Source organism: Salvelinus alpinus, chromosome 28 (genome assembly GCF_045679555.1).
Source record: "Salvelinus alpinus chromosome 28, SLU_Salpinus.1, whole genome shotgun sequence".
NCBI classification, from domain to species: Eukaryota; Metazoa; Chordata; class Actinopteri; order Salmoniformes; family Salmonidae; genus Salvelinus; species Salvelinus alpinus.
This window is the reverse complement of record NC_092113.1, coordinates 13,775,978-13,798,736: the sequence shown is the minus strand read 5'-3', so window position 1 is coordinate 13,798,736 and position 22,759 is coordinate 13,775,978. Positions and strand designations below refer to the sequence as shown.

The 22,759-nt window shown below is 42.8% G+C and overlaps 2 protein-coding genes across 6 annotated transcripts in view; one reads left to right on the top strand and one right to left on the bottom strand.

Annotated features, from left to right (window-relative positions):
- Positions 1–17,409, bottom strand: part of klhl17 (kelch-like family member 17) — a 34,166-nt gene extending 16,757 nt beyond the window's left edge. Inside the window, exons 1-6 of one of the 5 annotated variants that reach the window (XM_071371753.1) lie at positions 16,962–17,409; positions 7,774–7,937; positions 6,769–7,033; positions 6,257–6,325; positions 5,581–5,702; positions 2,200–2,421 (exon numbers count right to left, since the gene is read on the bottom strand). In XM_071371753.1, coding sequence (XP_071227854.1) covers positions 2,200–2,421; positions 5,581–5,702; positions 6,257–6,325; positions 6,769–7,033; positions 7,774–7,839 — 744 coding nt within the window. In that variant the 5' untranslated portion in view covers positions 7,840–7,937; positions 16,962–17,409. The remainder of the gene's footprint in view (positions 1–2,199; positions 2,422–5,580; positions 5,703–6,256; positions 6,326–6,768; positions 7,034–7,773; positions 7,938–16,961) is intronic. The other 4 variants (XM_071371754.1, XM_071371755.1, XM_071371757.1 and 1 more) reach the window with 4 other exon arrangements.
- Positions 17,410–22,618: 5,209 nt separating this feature from the next.
- noc2l (NOC2-like nucleolar associated transcriptional repressor) overlaps positions 22,619–22,759 on the top strand; it is a 29,282-nt gene continuing 29,141 nt past the window's right edge. Inside the window, exon 1 of the mRNA XM_071371752.1 lies at positions 22,619–22,733. Within this exon, the coding sequence (XP_071227853.1) occupies positions 22,708–22,733 (26 nt within the window). The 5' untranslated portion in view covers positions 22,619–22,707. The remainder of the gene's footprint in view (positions 22,734–22,759) is intronic.

The following is a 22,759-nucleotide window of genomic DNA, read 5'->3' as shown; positions in this document are numbered from 1 at the left end:
GTGACTCTAAAATCTTGTTGGCTGCATTTGCTGTTCCTTTTTGTTGCGTTTCAGATTATTTTGTGCCTTATAGAAATGAATGGTAAATAACATCATGTAATTTTGGAGTCACTTAAAACAAGAACATAATATGTTTCTAAACACTTCTACTAATGTGGATGCTACCATGATTACGGACAGTCCTGAATGAATCGTGAATAAATATTAGTGAGAAAGTTAGACGCACAAATATCATAACCCCAAGACATGCTAACCTCTCACTATTCCATTAACAGGGGAGGTTAGCATTTTATATCAAACCCCCAAGACATGCTAACCTCTCACCATTACAATAACAGGTGAGGTTAGCATTTTATATCAAACCCCCAAGACATGCTAACCTCTCACTATTCCATTAACAGGGGAGGTTAGCATTTTATATCAAACCCCCAAGACATGCTAACCTCTCACCATTACAATAACAGGTGAGGTTAGCATTTTATATCAAACCCCCAAGACATGCTAACCTCTCACCATTACAATAACAGGTGAGGTTAGCATTTTATATCAAACCCCCAAGACATGCTAACCTCTCACTATTCCATTAACAGGGGAGGTTAGCATTTTATATCAAACCCCCAAGACATGCTAACCTCTCACCATTACAATAACAGGTGAGGTTAGCATTTTATATCAAACCCCCAAGACATGCTAACCTCTCACCATTACAATAACAGGTGAGGTTAGCATTTTATATCAAACCCCCAAGACATGCTAACCTCTCACTATTACATTAACAGGGGAGGTTAGCATTTTATATCAAACCCCCAAGACATGCTAACCTCTCACCATTACAATAACAGGTGAGGTTAGCATCTGTGGGATGAAAATGGATGAAAATGCCCTCAAATTAAAGCTGACAGTCTGCACTTTAACCTCATAGTCATTGCATCATTTAAAATCCAAAGTGCTGGAGTACAGAGCCAAAACAACAACAAATGTGTCACTGCCCCAATACTTTTGGAGCTCACTGTGTGTGATCGTATACAAATGTAAACAAGGTTTGAAAAGATAACATTTTAGTTAAATGTTATACAATATCTGGGCTTCTTGCAATCAATTTGCAGTCTACATATCATTTGTAATTGTGTTCCGGCCCTCTGATCATCCACTCATATATATATATATATTTTAAACGACCCACGGCTGAATCTTTTTTGATGATCCCTGGCCTAACCTGTCATGTCTGACACCATCTCTGTAAACTTCTTTTCACTAATAAACACACCTAGGTATGCCTCTTAGACCAACTCAGACCCTAACACAGACTATTGACTTCAACACCTCAAATCTTCCCAAAGGATCCATGGAGCGTTCTTTTCTTTCCACATGATGCTAGGTTGCTAACTGTCCCATTCACTTCTAATGGTCTCCTGGCATCTTGTAACAACACATACACCATGGCTGTGTTCCAGGCTGACTACATTGCAGACGCATGCCAGATCTCACAATGCCTAACTAGCTAACCACATCGCATGATATAGCAATGAGTAGCGAGCAACGTCTGCAATGTAGTCGGCCTGGAACGCGCCCATCTTTGGAAGTTCTTTGCCTGATTACCATTTCGAGGGTATGACCCTCAACAAGGCTGTCATTGGACAAGTCCAGACGCTGAGTTGACGTGACATAAAACTAGTCCGGGTCAGGGAGGCGGAGATCACGATGAGATAAACTACAAGAGACATTGATTGACAAGGAGCTGAGGATTTCTGTCTAGTGAGTGTTGAAAGGGCACTACGCACTTGTCCGTGCTGCTTGCTCTTTGAAGGCCCTTGAGGGGGTTGAGGAAAGGTTAGAACACGACCAGATGTCCTCCTCTTTTTGCCGGAAAAGTGGTGAGAGGGTGTCAGAGAGGGAGAGTCAGAGAAGGAGGAGACTAATGCTAAGCTAACCTATCTCAGTGTGTCTTTCAATTTACCATTTGAAATACTAACTACCAGAGAAGTGGACAGCCCTCACCAGAGCTATATACCTAGTGTGTCTACAGCTTGCAGACTCCCAACATCAGTGCGCAAGTCAAAGTGCCCTGATAGCGTTCAACAATTCCAATGTAACTCATTAGCTAAAGGAGATCCCAACGCTGCCACCAAATGCAACGTCAAGTTGTTCTGTAAGGAAAAGAATATAACATGCTACTTCAGGACTCTTTCTGGCCCCTACCTGCTTTAGCGGAAGCAGCATGAACTCCTCGGTCTTGGACACCTCCACAAAGTGCTGCAGGACGTACTTGTGCGCAGACTTGAGCAGGTCGCTGCAGGAGTGCGTGTCGGCAAAGCTGCGGATGCCCAGGCAGTTGGAAGGGTCCAGCTGGCTGAGGAGGAACTTACAGCAGGCATCCCTCACCCCGTTGAGCTGCAGCAGGCTGGCCGCTGGAAGCAATGTCTGGAAGCGGAAGAGGATGGAGTGATATAAAACATTATGTAGGATGTGGCAGAATTATATGGGATGGGATGTGAGGAATAGTATAGGATTGTACAGTAAAGGGTAGGTTTATGTTGTGATGGGAAAGGATGTGACAAATGGGATGGGATTTGACGGTACTACAGTTGAAGTCGGAAGTTTACATACACCTTAGCCAAATACATTTAAACTCAGTTTTTCACAATTATTGACATTTAATCCTAGGAAAAATGTCCCAGTTTAGGTCAGTTAGGATCACCACTTTATTTTAAGAATGTGAAATGTCAGAATAATAGTAGAGAGAATGATTTATTTCAGCTTTTATTTCTTTCATCACATTCCCAGTGGGTCAGAAGTTACCATACACTCAATTAGTATTTTGTAGCATTGCCTTTAAATTGTTTAACTTGGGTTAAACATTTCAGGTAGCCTTCCACAAGCTTCCCACAATAAGTTGGGTGAATTTTGGCCCATTCCTCCTGACAGAGCTGGTGGAACTGAGTCAGGTTTGCAGGCCTCCTTGCTCACGCACCCTTTTTCAGTTCTGCCCACAAATTTTTTATAGGATTGAGGTCAGGGCTTTGTGATGGTCACTCCAATACATTGACTTTGTTGTCCTTAAGCCATTTTGCCACAACTTTGGAAGTATGCTTGGGGTCATTGTCCATTTGGAAGACCCATTTGCGACCAAGCTTTAACTTCCTGACTGATGTCTTGAAATGTTGCTTCAATATATCCACATAATTTTCCTTTCCTCATGATGCCATCTATTTTGCTGCGTGGTCCCATGGTGTTAATACTTGTGTACTATTGTTTGTACAGATGAACGTGGTACCTTCAGACGTTTGGAAATTGTTCCAAAGTATGAATCAGACTTGTGGAGGACTACAATTATTTATTTTTTTAGGTCTTGGCTGATTTCTTTTGATTTTCCCATGACGTCAAGCAAAGAGGCACTGAGTTTGAAGGTAGTCCTTGAAATACATCCACAGGTACACCTCTAATTGACACAAATGATGTCAGTGAGCCTATCAGAAGCTTCTAAAGCCATGACATCATGTTCTTGAATTTTCCAAGCTGTTTAAATGCACAGTCAACTTAGTGTATGTAAACTTCTGACCCACTGGAATTGTGATACAGTGAATTATAAGTGAAATAATCTGTCTGTAAACAATTGTTGGAAAAATTACTTGTGTCATGCACCAGGTAGATGTCCTAACCAACTTGCTAAAACTATAGTTTGTTACCAAGACATTTGTGGAGTGGTTGAAAAACGAGTTTTAATGACTCCAACCTAAGTGTATGTAAACTTCCGACTTCAACTGTATATATAAAAAGGTTAGGAACATAAATACTTTTACGAAGTCATGTACAGTGCATTCGGACACTTTTGTTACATTACAGGGTTGAATTAAAAAAAAATCCTTATCAATGTAAACACAATACCCAATAATGCCAAAGCGAAAACAAGTTTTTAGAAATGTTTGCAAATGTATTAAAAATAGAAAACAAAAACTTCCGACCCTTCTGTGCATCCTGTTTCCATTGATCATCCTTGAGATGTTTCTACAACTTGATTGGAGTCCACATGTGGTAAATTCAATTGATTGGACATGATTTGGAAAGGCACACATCTATCTATATAAGGTCCCACAGTTGAAAAGGCATGTCAGAGCAAAAACCAAGCCACGACGTCGAAGGAATTGTCCGTAAAGCTCCGAGACAGGATTGTGTTGACGCATAGATCTAGGGAATGGTACACAAACATTTCTGCAGCATTGAAGGTCCCCAAGAACACAGTGGCCTCCATGGAAGAAGTTTGGAACCACCAAGACTCTTCCTAGAGCTGGCCGCCCGGCCAAACGGAGCAATCGGGGGAGAAGGGCTCCAGAGTTCCTCTGTGGAGATGGGAGAACATTCCAGAAGGACAACCATCTCTGCAGCACTCCACCAATCAGGCCTTTATGGTAGAGTGGCCAGACGGAAGCCGCTCCTCAGTAAAAGGCACATGACAGCCCACTTGGAGTTTGCCAAAAGGCACCTAAAGGACTCTCAGACCATGAGAAACAAGATTCTCTGGTCTGATGAAACCAAGATTGAACTCTTTGGCCTAAATGCCAAGCGTTAGGTCTGGAGGAAACCAGGCATCATCCCTATAGTGAAGCATGGTGGTGGCAGCATCATGCTATGGGGATGTTTTTCAGCGGCAGGGACTGGGTCGAAGGAAAGATGAATGGAGCAAAGTACAGAGAGATCCTTGATGAAAACCTGCTCCAGAGTGCTCAGGACCTCAGACTGGTGCGAAGGTTCATCTTCCAACAGGACAACAACCCTAAACACATAGCCAAGACAACGCAGGAGTTGCTTCGGGACAAGTCTAAATGTCCTTGAGTGGCCCAGCCAGAGCCAAGACTTGAACCTAATCGAACATCTCAGGAGAGACCTGAAAATATCTGTGCATCGAAGCTCCCCATCCAACCTTGGAAGAGCTTGAGAGGATCTGCAGAGAAGAATGGGAGAAACTTCCCAAATACAGGTGTGCCAAGCTTATAGCGTCATAGCCAAGAAGACTCAAGGCTGCAATCGCTGCCAAAGGTGCTTCAATTAAGTACTGAGCAGGGTCTGAATACTTATATAAAATGTGATATTTCTAAAACCCTGTATTTGATTTGCCATTTATTGTGTGTAGATTAATGAGCTGGGGGAAAAAAGGTATTCAAATTTAGAATAATGCTGTAACAAAATGTGGAAAAAGTCAAGGGGTATGAATCCAAATGCACTGTAAGTATCAGTATCTTATTGTGGAATAGTTTAACGTTTTTGAAGGGCAATTATTTAGCTCCAAATGACTTCAGAGCTAAGAAGATATTACGACAAGAGTCAAATACATCTTAAACCCTGACAGATTTTGTGCCTTCCACAAACGTCTGAGTAACTCTCATGCTAACCCTTCACTAGGTACCAGTGGTCAGAGAAAAAGATCCGCTTCAAGAAAGTGTTCAAGACTACCATTTAGAATAATGACGGTACATTAGGGCTGCGTCACAAATGGCGGTGTTCCCTACATACTACCTTTCACCACAGTACTATGTAGTGCACTCTATAGGGAACAGGGTGTTATTTAGACACTTTTCTCCCTACCTGCACGTTGCCCTCCCCCACCACGATTTCTGCCGTGTAGGCATACTGAACCAGCTGTTCCAACGCCTGGGGGTCAATGTCATGCAGGGTCACGTGGGTCTGACGACTCTCCGACATCTCATCTGCATGACCAGAGGCAGACAGAGTTTTCCACTTAATAAAGTCTGCAATACATGTGCCTGTGTCTGTGCGGACATTCCAATACAACACTCATCTCTACGTACATTTAACTGAAAAGAAAAGAGTGTGTGTCTGTTTAACATGGTATACTCTAATTGTCACATACAGTATATCTCACATAGAGCACTTCTATCTCCCATAAGACACACATTCTTATAGGGCAGTCACTGCATAGCACTCATTTGTAGCAGTCTGTGTGATCAATTGTTTTGACTGTCAGACAATATTTGTGTAATTCTGATCCCTGGATCTATGCAGCGCTTGCACTAAGCCAAACGCTGGTGAAGAAGCATGATTACAGCAGCATGGAAGGGAGTTCAATTGTGCCAACAGATCAAAAGAGCCATCACACGCGCACAGGCACACCAGCGTTTTGGTTATATTGATTAGATTTGTCGGCTATATCAGCAGATTTGTATAGGCCTAGGTTTAAAGCATGGTCAGTTGAAAAGAAGCCTAGTGGGAAGTCTTAACGCCTCTCTCTCCAGGGACATACCCTCACAAAGCTCTAGTCTGAGCTGCAGGACGGAGGAGGAAAACTGGGACACACACCTCACCTGGTGACCTATGACCCCAACAGGAAAGAGAACGCACACAGACAACAGGGAGGAGGAAGGAAGTGGTCACTGGTGAGGAAGTAAGAGCAAACAAATGAGGTGTTGCTCACAAGGTGAGATGCCACTCACACATTGAGCGAAATGTAGCACAGTTCAAAGCACAATTCATTTAAGCATCAACCAAGAATCACCAAAAACATGTCACACACCACTTTGTTCATGGTTCTAATAATTTAAACACATCCAATTTGTTTATATTCCGTAGCAATGGAGAATCGTGCATGCTTCAATAGTGTAATGAGGCGTGGAAGAGAGACAGGTAGGGTAAAGAGAGTAAGACGGTGGCTAAAAGGGGGTGACTAACACTAGTGGTGAACACTTGTGAAGGCGTGGAGGAACGGAAGAGCAGTCTCAGTAGCAGAGAGAGCGAACTCCGCGGAGGGATACTTACTTGTAAACATGGCATGGAAGTAGGGACTGCAGGAGGCCAGCACCACCTTGTGCGCCTTGATCTCCTTGTTGGAGACGTGCAGCACGATGTCGCAGAGCAGGCCACGCTGGCGCATCCTGTTCATGGACACGAACGAGTCGTGGTAGTGGCGCTTGGAGTTGTGCGAGATGCTGTGGCCGTCGCGGTTCAGCAGCTGCATGCCCCCCTCCATCATGGTGCCGTGGTCAGCAGCAGACGGCACCTGCCTGGGCCTCACTCTGGGCGACTGCAACACACAAGAGCCATTTTGGTTTATTCCATACAAATTGACCCCAATTTGATACAATTACCCACTGGCTGAATTATTATTATTTTATCTAATAGGCTACTGATTGTGTCATAGATCAGCAGATTGTGTTAGTGTTGTCAAGATACCAGAATTTTGACTTCGATACATTTACATTACATTTAAGTCATTTAGCAGACGCTCTTATCCAGAGCGACTTACAAATTGGTGCATTCACCTTATGATATCCAGTGGAACAACCACTTTACAATAGTGCATCTAACTCTTTTAAGGGGGGGGGGGGGTTAGAAGGATTACTTTATCCTATCCTAGGTATTCCTTAAAGAGGTGGGGTACCAGTACCAGGTTTAGTATCACAATACTCTATACCAAAACGATACCACGGCGGCATAAACAAAAAAGGCATATTAGCCAAAGTCACAGAATGGCACTTGATACAGACAGATAAACTCAGCTACTGCTATGTTCAATCGTTTGGCATCTTCAGTATCATTATATTACATTTCCTTCAAGTCAAAATTCTTCAGAGACAGCCATATATGCATTAATGAATCAATTATACAATCAATTTAACTTTGTTTTTACCAATCTAACAACATAATGGTAATCATTTATTTGTATGGTAAATCTCTCTAGATGAGAATGGCGCTGCAATGGAAAGCTGCCGTTTTACAGGCTCCTGATCAATTCTGCTATTTTGTGAGTATTTTTGCGCTGACCTGAACTTTTTTTGTACATGATGTTTCCGCCATCTTTTCTTCTGACCGAAAAGAGCTTCTGGACATCAGAACAGCGATCACTAACCTCGATTTGGATGAAGATTTCTACTTCAACAAGTCGGCAGTGCAGGATAAACTGCTCACCCCAGAAAAGGCCCTAATCCCTGAGACTCGGAAAAGGAAGATACTGTGTTAGAGAGACCAACTTGCAGGCACCCTGACAAAACTACGTTGGCGAGTAAATAAACCTCCTTTTCCCTCCATTCTATTGGCAAAAAAACGAATCACTGGAAAACTGTATTATCCTATGTTTCTCAGAGTCGTGGCTGAACAAGGACATGAATAATATACATCTACTTGGTTTTCTATGCATCAGCAGGACAGAACGGCTGCCTGGGGTAAACTCAAGGGGGAGGTGTGTTTTTGTTAACAACAGCTGGTGCGCAATCTCTCATATTAAGTCTTGAAGTACTGCTCACCCAAGTTAGAATACCTCATGATAAACCGTAGACCAGGGATCATCAACTAGACTAAGATTTTTTTTTGAGTGGATGGTCGGGGGGCCGGAACATAATTACAAATAATTTGCAGACTGCAAATTGACTGCAAGAAGCCCAAACAGAGATAATATTTGACTAAAACATAATCATTTCAAACCATGATCATATACCAATATAAGCACGTGTCTCTCTCTATTATGCGTGGAAATAATTGGGAACAGATGTCCCAAATTAAAATCACTTGGAGCCGATTTCCAGGTGTTTAAAAAAATTAAGTAAATGTATGTCCAACAATGAAAATGCAAAAAAAAATTATACATATATATATATATATATTGGTTTGTTTTTTGACTCAGAAAACATGGGGTGGCAAATAAAACCATCCGCAGGCCAAATTCCGTCCACGGGCCACCAGTTGGAAAACCCTGCTGTAGACCATACTATTTACCAAGAGAGTTTATCTATATTTTTCGTAGCTGTCCATTTACCACCACAATCCGATGCTGGCACTAAGACCACACTCAACGAGCTGTATAGGGCCATAAGCAAACAATAAAATGCTCACCCTATGAGACTCCCCAATCACGGCCGGTTGTGATAGAGTCTGGAATCGAACCAGGGTCTGTAGTGATGCCTCTAGCACTGAGATGCAGTGCCTTAGACAGCTGCGCCACTCGGGAGCGACTAACTATTATTTTTTGGGACCATACTGGAAGTAAATCAAATCAAGCTTTATTTATAGGGCTCCCGAGTGGCGCAGCGGTCTAAGGCACTGCATTTCAGTGCTTGAGGCGTCACTACAGACACCCTGGTTCGAATCCAGGCTGTATCAAAACTGCCCATGATTGGGGAGTCTCATAGGGAGGCGCACAATTGGCCCAGCATCGTCCGGGTTTGGCCGTTGTAGGCCGTCATTGTAATTAACTGACTTGCCTAGTTAAATAAAGGTTACAATTAAATATATATAAATACACTGGAAGTATAATCATAGACATTAATATGGAGCTGATCCCCCTTTGCTGCCATAACAGCCTCTGCTCTTCTGGGAAGGTTTTTCACTAGACCACAAGAGCATTAATGAGGTCGGGCACTGATGTTGGACGATTAGGCCTGGCTTGCAATCGGCATTCCAATTCATCCCAAAGGTGTTCAGTGGGGTTGAAGTCAGGGCTCTGTGCAGGCCAGTCAAGTTCTTCCACACCGATCTCGACAAACCATTCCTGTATGGACCTCGCTTTGTGCACAGGGGCATTGTCATGTTGAATCAGGAAAGGGCCTTCCCCAAACTGTTGCCGTGAAGTCAGAATTGTGTAGAATTGTATGCTGTAGCGTTAAGATGAAACTAAGGGGCCTAGCTTGAGCCATGAAAAACAGCCCCAGACCATTATTCCTCCAGCACCAAACTTTACAGTTGGTACTATGCAAATCGGGGAGGTAGTGTACTCCTGGCATCTGCTAAACCCAGATTTGTCCGTTGTACTGTTAGATAGTGAAGCGTGATTCATCACTCCAGAGAACGAGTTTCCACAGCTCCAGAGTCCAATGGCGGCAAGCTTTACACCCTCCAGCCAACGCATGGCATTGCGCATTGTGATCTTCGGCTTGTGTGTGGCTGCTCGGCCATGGAAACCCATTTCATGAAGCTCTCGATGAACAGTTATTGGTCGTTGCTTCCAGAGGCAGTTTGGAATTCGGTAATGAGTGTTGCAACCAACGATTTCTACGTGCTACACGCTTCAGCGCACGGCGGTCCCGTTCTGTGAGCTCGTGTGGCCTACCACTTCAGGGCAGAGCTGTTGTTGTTCCTAAACGTTTCCACTTCAAAATAACAGCACTTACAGTTGACCGGGGCAGCTCTAGCAGGGCAGGAATTTGATGAACTGACTGGTTGGAAAGGTGGCATCCTATGACGGTGGCACATTGAAAGTCACTGAGCTCTTCAGTACAGGCCATTCTACTGCCAATGTACACTACCGTTCAAAAGTTTGGGGTCACTTAGAAATGTCCTTGTTTTCCATGAAAACATACATGAAATGAGTTGCAAAATGAATAGGAAATATAGTCAAGACGTTGACAAGGTTATAAATAATCAAACTTTGCTTTCGTCAAAGAATCCTCCATTTGCAGAAATTACAGCCTTGCAGACTTTTGGCATTCTAGTTGTCAATTTGTTGAGATAATCTGAAGAGATTTCACCCCATGCTTCCTGAAGCACCTCCCACAAGTTGGATTGGCTTGATGAGCACTTCTTACGTATCATACGGTCAAACTGCTCCCACAACAGCTCAATAGGGTTGATATCCAGTAACTGTGCTGGCCACTCCATTATAGACAGAATACCAGCTGACTGCTTCTTCCCTAAATAGTTATGGCATAGTTTGGAGCTGTGCTTTGGGTCATTGTCCTGTTGTAGGAGGAAATTGGCTCCAATTAAGCGCCGTCCACGGCATGGCATTAAAAAAATGGAGTGATAGCCTTCCTTCTTCAAGATCCCTTTTACCCTGTACAAATCTTTCACTTTACCACCACCAAAGCACCCCCAGACCATCACATTGCCTCCACCATGCAGGACAGATGGTGTCAAGCACTCCTCCAGCATCTTTTAATTGTTCTGCGTCTCACGAATGTTCTTTGTGATCCGAACCACTCAAAATTCATCTGTCCATAACACTTCTTTCCAATCTTCCTCTGTCCAGTGTCTGGGTTATTTTGCACATCTAAATCTTTTCTTTTTATTGGCCAGTCTGAGATATGTTTTTTTCTTTGCAACTCTGCCTAGAAGGCCAGCATCCCGGAGTCGCCTCTTCACTGTTGACGTTGAGACTGATGTTTTACTGGTACTATTTAATGATGCTGCCAGTTGAGGACTTGTGAGGCGTCTGTTTCTCCAACTAGACACTAATGTACTTGTCCTCTTGTTCAGTTGTGCACCTGGGCCTCCCACTCCTCTTTATATTCAGGTTAAAGTCAGTTTGCACTGTTCTGTGAAGGGAGTAGTACACAGCGTTGTATGAGATCTTCAGTTTCTTGGCAATATCTCGCATGGAATAGCCTTCATTTCTCAGAACAAGAATAGACTGATGAGTTTCAGAAGAAACGATTTGTTTCTGGCCATTTTGAGCCTGTAATCGAACCCACAAATGCTGATGCTCCAGATACTCAACTAGTCTAAAGAAGGCACGTTTTCAGCTGTGCTAACATAACTGCAAAAGGGTTTTCTAATGATCAATTGGCCTTTTAAAATTATAAACTTGGATTAGCTAACACAACGTTCCATTGGAACACAGGAGTGATGGTTGCTGATAATGGGCCTCTGTACGCCTATGTAGATATTCAATAAGAAAATCTGCTGTTTCCCTCTACAATAGTCCTTTACAACATTAACAATGTCTACACTGTACCTCTGATCAATTTTATGTTATTTTAATGGACATAAAATGTGCTTTTGTTTAAAAAACAAGGACATTTCTATGTGATCCCAAACTTTTGAACGGTAGTGTATGTCTATGAAGATTGCATGGTTGTGTGCTTGATTATATACACCTGTCAGCAACTGGTGTGACTGAAATAGCAGAATCCACAAATTTGAAGGGGGGGGGGGGGTCCACATACTTTTGACCAAGTAGTGTATTTACTACAGAACAAACATAAGAGGATAAAAACAAACGAATAACAATAAAAAATGAAAGACTCAAAAAAACACCCTAAGGAAAAGCAAAGCTAAAAAGCTGTGTTTTAAGATCTCTTTGAAATATGTCCACAGTTTAGGCCCCCCTCAGATTCTCTGGCAGGCTATTCCAGAGGCTGGGGCCACAGTACCTAAAGGCTGACTCTCCATGCCTCTTGGTCCTAGGCTTTGGGATAGTTAAAAGGCCAATGCCAGAGAACCTGAGGGACTTACTGGGCACACAACTCAACAGCATGTCTGATATGGAGACTTTTATCTCCCTCAACAACTTTAAAAATCTGCTATCCGAGCAGCTAACCGATCGCTGCAGCTGTACATAGTCCATCTGTAAACTACCCACCCAATTTACCTACCTCACCCCCCATACTGCTTTTATTTATTTACTTTTCTGCTCTTTTGCACACCAGTACCAATATCTCTTCTTGCACATGATTATCTGATGATTTATCACTCCAGTGTTAATCTGCTAAATTGTAATTATTCGATTTATTGCCTACCTCATGCCTTTTGCACACATTGTATATAGATTCTCTTTTTTCTACCATGTTATTGACTTGTTTATTGTTTACTCCATGTGTAACTCTGTGTTGTCTGTTCACACTGCTATGCTTTATCTTGGCCAGGTCGCAGTTGCAAATGAGAACTTGTTCTCAACTAGCCTACCTGGTTAAATAAAGGTGAAATAAATAAAAATAAAATGTATTGGGGTGCACAATCGGGGATTGATTTAAAAACAAACTAGATAACAGTAACACTATCTTGCTTTGGATCTTCACGCCTGATAACCTAGGGCCTACACTTTAAGAATCCACAGTCTATGTGTGCTATAGATTCCATAGACTCTATGGAGACTTTGTACTAAATATATCAGTGTAGGATGCATTAGTTTTAACTGTGCAGTGCACAAAAATATCCTTTAACAAATTCATTGTTTAACCATACACGGAGAAGTATGTCAAATGTCACCACTGCTGCATAGGGCTTCTGTCACACACACAGTGTGTGAGAGAGAAGACAGAAAAGAGAGAAGAGAGAGAAGAGAGAGAAGAGAGAAAAGAGAGAAGAGAGAAGAGAGGAGAGAAGAAGAGAGAGAAGAGAGAGAAGAAGAGAGAAGAGAGAAGAAGAGAGAAGAGAGAGAGAGCTGGCATCAGGCTATTTTGCACATTGATACTTTGCAAATGTTAAAATTACATTTAAGCAGCGGAGGCTCCTTGGAGGAGGACTATCCCCCTCTGAAGAATTTCAGATATATTTTTTAAGTTCCTTTTTAGATAACACTAGACTAAATATATTCATGTCACCAAATAATTGATTAAAACACATTGTTTTGCAATGAAGGTCTACAGTAGCATCAGTCTGTAGGGTAGCACCATGGTGTAGCCGAAGGACAGCTAGTTTCCATCCTGTTCTGGGTGCATTGAATTCAGCACAAATCCTAGAAGGCTTGTAGTTCTCACCCCCTTCCATAGACTTACACAGTAATTATGACAACGTCCTCCCCATCTTGAGCTCTTGCAGCATGAACTGACATGTCTCCCCCTCCAATTAAAGGATTCTAAAATTAATATAGTACTGAAAGCATAAGCTATAGCTAGCTAGCACTGCATAAAATGTGGTAGCAAGAGAGAGAGAACTAGTTATATTTCATGTTTTTTTCACTTTCACTTACTTAGCTAGTGAATGCAGCTAGCTAGTTTAGCATACTCAAACACCTGGCTCAAACAGAGAGGGATGCAATGTTAGCTAGCTGCCTATAGCTACTCAACACTTGAAGTCTTCCAAGTCAAGGCAAGATTTTTGTTTTATTAATTTATTGCCACCGAAGCCTGCCAGTGCAACTGCTAAACTATTTGCTGACTGTACACAGTACTGCATGATTGTAGCAGGTTTACTAACACGTTAGATCTAGTAGCTATGTTGACTATGGCGTTATAATATGGTGACAACGATGTAAGCTGTGTGTAGCGGTTAGCAGTTATGATATGAAGGTTTGGCTTGGAAAAGTTTTTTCACATGGTCACAGATTGCTGATGTGTTGTGCACTGAACTCCACAAGCGAAGGGAAAAGGTGAGGGAGAAGAGCGCGTAGAGACGAGAAGAAATTATACAACAATCAAAGAGATCATCCTGTAGCGCATTTGGAGACTATTGTAGCGGTTTCAGGGGTTGTGTTGTGGATGGACGGTATGTGCCTGCGAGGTTTCTGTGTTTTCTGGCTGCCAGGACCATAGACAGCAATGGGAAGCATTCCCCAGAGGCAGGACCATGGACAGCTCAGGAGAAACTTCCGGACTGCAGCAGAACAGCCACACCTGTCTCCAGTTGTATTTAAAGACAGACTAAACTGCAGACAGGTGAAACCAATCAGGGCCTCTACTTAAACACGCCCTGGGTTTGCTTTCTTGCCTTTTTTTTTTAACCCAGCGGGTGAAGGAACAGGAGGCTATTGGAGAGACTGAGCATACGGTGGAGAAGGTGGTTTACCGGAATAAAGGAACTGATGATTTCAACACGGAGTGAACCCCCAAAGACCAAGATTGGAGGACCTTCCACTGGTGACGATGTATTTACTTTGCTTGTTTGAGTTTTGTATATCACAAACTCTGCCGGTACCTGATAAAAAATAAACCGTGTTAACCCTGCACGTGGACTGGTGGTATGTGTTTGTATGTGTAAACCCTGCCTTGCAAAGATCATGGCGCTGAAACCGCCACAGTATTCAGACCCCTTCCCAATTTCCACATTTTGTTACATTACAGCCTTAATCTAAAATGTATTAGATAAAAATGTCCTCAATCTACACACAATACCCCATAATGACAACGTGAAAACAGGTTCAGAGATTCTTGCTAATGTATATGTAAATAAGGTATCATTATATAAGTATTCAGACCCTTTGCTATGAGACTCGAAATTGAGCTCAGGTGCATCCTGTTTCCATTGATCCTCGATGTTTCTACAAATTGATTGGTGTCCACCAGTGGTAAATTCAATTGATTGGACATGATTTGGAAAGGCACACACCTGTCTATATAAAGGTCTCACAGTTGATAGTGCATGTCAGAACAAAAACCAAGCCATGAAGTCAAAGGGATTGTCCATAGAGCTCAGACAGGATCATGTTGACACAGGTCTGGGGAAGTGTACCAAAATCTTTCTGCAGCACTGAAGGTCCAAGAACACAGTGGCCTCCATCATACTTAAATGGCGGTTCCAAACTAATTCCAGACTCACCCTTAGAGCTGGCCGCCCAGCCAAACAGAGCAATCGGGGAAGAAGGGCCTTGGTCAGGGAGGTGACCAAGAACCCGATGGTCATTCTGACATAGCTCCTCTGTGGAAATGGGAGAAACTTCCAGAAGGACAACCATCTCTGCAGCACTCCACCAATCAGGCCTTTATGGTAGAGCGGCCAGTGGGAAGCCACTACTCAGTAAAAGGCACATGACAGCCTGCTTGGAGTTTGCCAAGAGGCACCTCTGGTCTGATCAAAGCAAGATTGAAGTCTTTGGCCTGAATGCCAAGCATCACGTATGGAGGAAGCCTGGCACCATCCCTATGGTGAAGCATGGTAGTGGCAGCATCATGCGGTGGGGGTGTTTTTAAGCTGCAGGGACTGCGAGACTAGTCAGGATCGAGTGAAAGATGAAAGGAGCAAAGTACGGAGAGATCCTTGATGAAATCCTGCTCCAGAATGCTCAGGACCTCAGTCTGGGGCGAAGGTTCACCTTCCAACAGGACAATGATCCTAAACACACAGCCAAGACAACGCAGGAGTGGCTTCGGGGACAAGTCAATGTCCTTGAGTGGCCCAGCCAAAGCCCGGACTTGAACCCAATCTAACAGCTCTGGAGAGACCTGAAAGTAGCTGTGCAGTGACGCTCCCCATCCAACCTGACAGCGCTCGAGGGGATCTGCAGAGAATGAGAGAAACTCCCCAAATACAGGTGTGCCAAGCTTGCAGCGTAGCACCCAATCTGACACGAGATTGTAATTGTTGCCAAAAGTGCTTCAAAAGTACTGAGTAAAGGGTCTGAATACTTATGTAAATGTAATATTTCAATTTTTCTTTTTATGCATTTTTAAAAAATCTAAAAACCTGTTTTTGCTTTGTCATTATGGGGTATTGTGTGTAGATTGAGTAAAAAAACTATTCAATCAATTTTAGAATAAGGCTGTAACTTAACAAAGTCGAGGGGTCTGAATACTTTCCGAAAGCACTGTTTGTGGCCGCTATGAAGTGAACTGTTTGCGTGTGATCAGGGATGTATTCATTCCGCCGATTCTGTTAGACGTTTATTAAACGGAACGGGCTTAACATACCCGACTGTTGGACTAATGATTACACCCTATATCAGTTAGATGCAGTCAATAGTGTGCAGGGCGTTATCGAATGTGTCAATGTCTGCCACCTTGATTACTCAAATTTCTCTCGACCTATGAACCTTGCGTACGTTGTAAACTTTCATTCATAGGCTAGGTTGTAGCAACTTCATGATGGGCATAGGGAAAATCCACCTAAACCTATCGATGTTTCATTGAGCTGGGTGAATATGGTGTAATATAATTAAAGCTGTTTATAAAAAAAATATTGAAAAACTCGTCCGCCACTGCATTCAAGAGCATTGTATTTTTAACGCATACAAGTTTGCCACCACCCATGAGAATGCATTTTGTCACTGCAGTAAAAGACACACCGACTGCATTATCCGCGGCCATGCCACACAAAGCTATTCCACATACACATTTCCTTTTTCTGACTCATTCAGCATTCTGGATGGCTGCTAGACATACGGCTTCAATTTATACAGGCCATTTCCCCGTTGTGACCGTCACCATCTTTGTTATTTTAACAACATGCATGCTGTCATCATGCCTTCCTACTTGAGCTTGTTTCTATTAATGTATATTCCTAAAAGATGTGGTACTGCACCCCAACTCCCACACCATCTACTTCGAATAACAGTATCTGCAAGAAAATGCAAAATAAATGCCAATTACCGGTGATAAACGTTGCGGTTTCGTCGCCCCTCTTCACTGAAATGATGGGGAACGTGAAAACAACACGCGATGCATCCAAATTGATAAACTCTACTGCCTGTCTCCGTCCATATTTGAGTAAAGCAAACGACATGAAGAAAGCCTCTATTCAATCATGTTGTTGACGTACGTAAATGCAAACTGCATGAGCAATGAGTGACATCAAACGTTAAGGTGGACCAGAAGCAGTGATGCTTTGATACTATCTTGCCGCGTGGAAAAAACGAAACCTAGGCAGGAAATGTTTGTTGGCTGTGTAATTGTAAAAGGCGTTTGTGAAGTTCATAAATTATAACTACCCGTATGTCCAAGATGCTATCTAGACCACCTTAAATCGGCAGTGCGGCTGCAGCCCAGTGAGCACCGTCCGACGCCAACGTCCATGGACTTTGCGATTTGGTCCGTCCACCCTTGCCTTGATTTCAACGTCTACAGACGTCGGGTTTTTTTCCAGCCTCGATTTGGCCCAAACATAGATGTCTATGATTGGTTACGATTTGGTCCGGTCTGAACTCGGATTTGGCCCAAACATAAACGTCTATGTTTTGGAAGTTTGGACAGCACAGGACAGTGGAGCAGTTTTTTTTGCCCTAGCACTACACAGTTATTCAAATAATCAAAGCTTGATGATGAGTTGGATAATTGAATCAGCTGTGTAGTGCTAGGGCAAAAAACTAAATGTTTAGGAAACCCTACAGTAGAGCACAGCAGAGTACAGTACAGTAGAGAAAAGTATAGTTCAATACAGAAGAGTACAGTATGAGTAAAGTGCAATATACTATATTGTACAATACCCTACTGTACTGTACTCTACCAAAATAAACTTCTGAACTAAACTCTACTGTGCAGTCCAAACTTGTGAAATAGACTTCTATGATTGGTTCAGATTTGGTTCGGTCCAACCAAATGTGGTCTTGTTTGGGGATGGAGCTCATTAGAATAATATCCAGCATGCTTTGCAATAGTTAATTTACATTTACGGTAGATGCTCTCATCCAGAGAGAATTACAGTCAGTGTATTCAACTAAGGTAGATAAACAACCACAGATCACAGTCATAGCAAGAAAAACGTTTCTGTAACAGTTACTGAGAATGTTATAAAACTATTTTTTCCCCCTGTTGGTCTGAACTTTGAACATGGTCACTGCCAGTTCTAAAACTTTTTTTTTTTTTTTTTTTTAAACACAAGTGCATAGGAGCAATAATAAATATTACATACTGCAATCTTCAGTTTGCTGCATTTTCCTATTTATTGGAATTGTTTTAATGTGAGATAATGTGAGATAATGCTTTCCTCATTGACATGTAGAGATAAGTGAATGTATGTACGGTTGAAATTTGGCCATAGAAACAATGACCAACAAAATATGAATTTTCAACATCTGTAAAATACGAATTTTCAACGTCCGTAAAATACATATTTTCAATGTCTGGAAAACACATTTTCAACATCTGGAAAATACGTATCCCCAAAACACATGTAAATATTGGACTATAAATTGTGCCTTCCTGTATTATACTAAAATGTTTATTCTATTGAGCAATTTTATGTCCGTATTCTTATCTTTTATTATTTATAATTGTTGTTGCATTGTTGAGAAGGAACCTGCAAGTAAGCAATTTGTTGGTTGGTGTACACCATGTGTATCTTTTAGACGTCTTTTTAATATCATTTTGCTCACTGGGAGGCTACTCTGGACCTTCTGGCCACTCAAGAAGGCCCATAACATTATCACAAAACATAACCTCCAGCAAATGATCATCCTCTATCAAGTCCAGTGGTAATGAAACTTTTTCAGTGGGGACCCAGTCTTTTCCGGAAGAATTTCTGTATACACCATTTGTTCCGCAAGAATTTGGTAAAATTGGTACATAAACATATATTTTATCTGCGTGCTCAGTCCCCTCCTGTACTCCCTGTTCACCCACGACTGCATGGCCAGGCACGACTCCAACACCATTATTAAGTTTGCAGATGACACAACAGTGGTAGATCACCGCCTGATCACCGACAACGACGAGACAGCCTATAGGGAGGAGGTCAGAGACCTGGCCGGGTGGTGCCAGAATAACAACCTATCCCTCAACATAACCAAGACAAAGGAGATGATTGTGGACTACAGGAAAAGGAGGACCAAGCACGCCCCCATTCTCATCGATGGGGCTGTAGTTGAGCAGGTTGAGAGCTTCAAGTTCCTTGGTGTCCACATCAACAACAAACTAGAATGGACCAAACACACCAAGACAGTCGCGAAGAGGGCACGACAAAGCCTATTCCCCCTCAGGAAACTAAAAAGATTTGGCATGGGTCCTGAGATCCTCAAAAGGTTATACAGTTGCAACATCGAGAGCATCCTGACCAGTTGCATCACTGCCTGGTACGGCAATTGCTCGGCCTCCGACCGCAAGGCACTACAGAGGGTAGTGCATACGGCCCAGTACATCACTGGGGCTTAGCTGCCTGCCATCCAGGACCTCTACACCAGGCGGTGTCAGAGGAAGGCCCTACAAATTGTCAAAGACCCCAGCCACCCCAGTCATAGACTGTTCTCTCTACTACAGCATGGCAAGCGGTACCGGAGTGCCAAGTCTAGGACAAAAAGACTTCTCAACAGTCATAAGACTCCTGAACAGGTAATCAAATGGCTGCCCCGACTATTTGCAATGTGTGGCCCCCCAACCCCTCTTTTACGCTGCTGCTACTCTCTGTTTATCATATATGTATAGTCACTTTAACTATACATTCATGTACATACTACCTCAATTGGCCCGACCAACCAGTGCTCCCACACATTGGCTAACCGGGCTATTTGCAGTGTCCCGCCAGCCACCAACCCCTCTTTTACGCTACTGCTACTCTCTGTTCATCATATATGCATAGTTACTTTAACCATATCTACATGCACATACTACCTCAATCAGCCTGACTAACCGGTGTCTGTATATAGCCTCGCTACTGTTATTTTCAACTGTCTTTTTACTGTTTTATTTCTTTACTTACCTATTGTTCACCAAATACCTTTTTTGAACTATTCGTTAGAGCTTGTAAGTAAGCATTTCACTGTTGTATTACCTGTAATACCTGTTGTATTCAGCGCGCGTGACAAATACCATTTGATTTTATATGACTTGATTCAATTCATTACACTTTTCTCTTAACAAAATGAAAAGAAAACAAATTACTCAATAACATTTTATTTTTCGAATTAATCTTTCTCAAAAACGTTTGTATATTGTCCCATAAAATAAGCTGTACTGTTTTGTTTTGCTGACCCCACTGCACTTCCCCCGCGACGCGACCCCAACTTTGAACACCACCGGTCTAGTCAGACAAGAACTTCGATAGACCAGTGACGCAATCAGGAAGTCCGATCCTATTTAGCCGATTTGTCAAGATCACGTTCCAACAGAAACGAGTCTGGTTCCCACGAGATTAACATTAAAGAAACTAGACAAGTCTTCCAGATGGCTAGCTAAAGGTTTCTCCTTTCATCTGTGGCTAAAGCATAACTAGCATTGATATTGCTGCAATAGCTATCTTCATACCAAACTAGCGAGACACCGGCCGCCTTGACAAATTACATGGCGATGTTGGGATTCAGCTAGTTAGCTTGCAATCAAGACTCACCAGCTGTCGTCTGTGTCGCAAGGACCGCACAAATGTATTTCTATTTGTAACCTTTTCCAGTTACTCGCTAACCCAACAATATGGTGTAGTCCAAAAAGTGCAGCATGTAAGAGATTCAATTTATCAGTCTTGAATTGTTAATTATCACTTCAACATCCCATGTCGCATCAAAGCAATGCGTTTTATCTATAAGGTTACAGTATACCGCTGCACACACAATTGACACCGAAAAGTAACGTTACTTAGCCTGAAAGGGGAAACTAGCTAACGTTAGCTATGTGCATTTTAAAAACGTTCTTATATCTGGCAAAAACACAGAAAGTAAACTGATACATGTTCTGCTATTGCTCATGATAACGATTGAGAAACTGAATACAAAATAGATTTTGATTAAACAACCTCTGCAAAATCTACTGGATTTGCTAAAACATTTTAATTGTAAGGTCACATAACATGCGTCAGATTGGTGGCGTTCGAGGTCGTTTTGTTTTGTTGTCACGCTGCGCAGATTATCAGTCTCACAATGACTGGGGAATCATTTCATGCCTCAAGAACCACATTCATACGATACAAACAATGTGAACGACCAGTGGGTTGCAAACCCGGATTTCATGCCAGAGGAGTGCATAAACCTGCTAAACCATAGCTGAAAATTAATACATCCGAGCCTCCTGACACCATGTGTAACCTTACATCAGCTGATATCAAAGTGCTGTACAGAAACCCAGCCTAAAACCCCAAACAGCAAGCAATGCAGGTGTAGAAGCACGGTGGCTAGGAAAAACTCCCTAGAAAGGCCAAAACCTAGGAAGAAACCTAGAGAGGAACCAGGCTATGAGGGGTGGCCAATCCTCTTTTGGCTGTGCCGGGTGGAGATTATAACAGAACATGGCCAAGATGTTCAAATGTTCATAAATGAGCAGCATGGTCAAATAATAATAATCACAGTAGTTGTCGAGGGTGCAGCAAGTCAGCACCTCAGGAGTAAATGTCAGTTGGCTTTACATAGCCGATCATTAAGAGTATCTCTACCGCTCCTGCTGTCTCTAGAGAGTTGAAAACAGCAGGTCTGGGACAGGTAGCACGTCCGGTGAACAGGTCAGGGTTCCATAGGCGCAGGCAGAACAGTTGAAACTGGAGCAGCAGCACGGCCAGGTGGACTGGGGACAGCAAGGAGTCATCATGCCAGGTAGTCCTGAGGCATGGTCCTAGGGCTCAGGTCCTCCGAGAGAAAGAGAGAATTAGAGAGAGCATACTTAAATTCACACAGGACACCGGATAAGACAGGAGAACTACTCCAGATATAACAAACTGACCCTAGCCCCCCGACACATAAGCTACTGCAGCATAAATACTGGAGGCTGAGACAGGAGGGGTCAGGAGACACTGTGGCCCCATCCGATGATACCCCCGGACAGGGCCAAACAGGAAGGATATAACCCCACCCACTTTGCCAAAGCACAGCCTCCACACCATCGGCCCAAATAATGGTCACCGTGGCATGCCCAAATTTCACCTACGGGGCTCCAAACTCAAATTCACATACAAGGGACAGTACTTAAATCGTCCCACTTTGAAGAAATATAAATGTATCGACTAGGGGAGCAGTCAATACAACTCTCCAGGTCAAAGCAGGCAACTGATGCAAGGTATAATAATAACCCAAGTGTGGTCACCAAACCACCTCTGTTACCATTTGATCTTGTACTCAGGGTAGACCACACAGATATGTTGTATCCCAAAATTACATATTGCGCCATTGTCTTTTCAACAGGAGCGTGTCCACCTTGCCACCTGTACTTGTGTGCGAGAGACTCATCGGAGTCACACACAGCTCCGCTGTGACGATCAGTGTTTGCACCAGCGTCTCCTGCCCACCAGAACGGTCTTTCTTTTCACAAACTCTTCAGGTCACAGGTAAATTACTCATGCGAGCATGGTCATCAAACCATCTGTCTACAGCAACTTTGACGCTGGTGTAGCGATCGACATAAAAAAAAAAGACGAGCTGGAACGCCCCTACATACTAACACCATTGCATTGTGGGAACCGAATTGGTAGTCACGTTTTTGATCCAGCATGGCAGGAAAACAGAAAAGCAAAAGGTAAGTTGCTCACAGTGAAATATGGG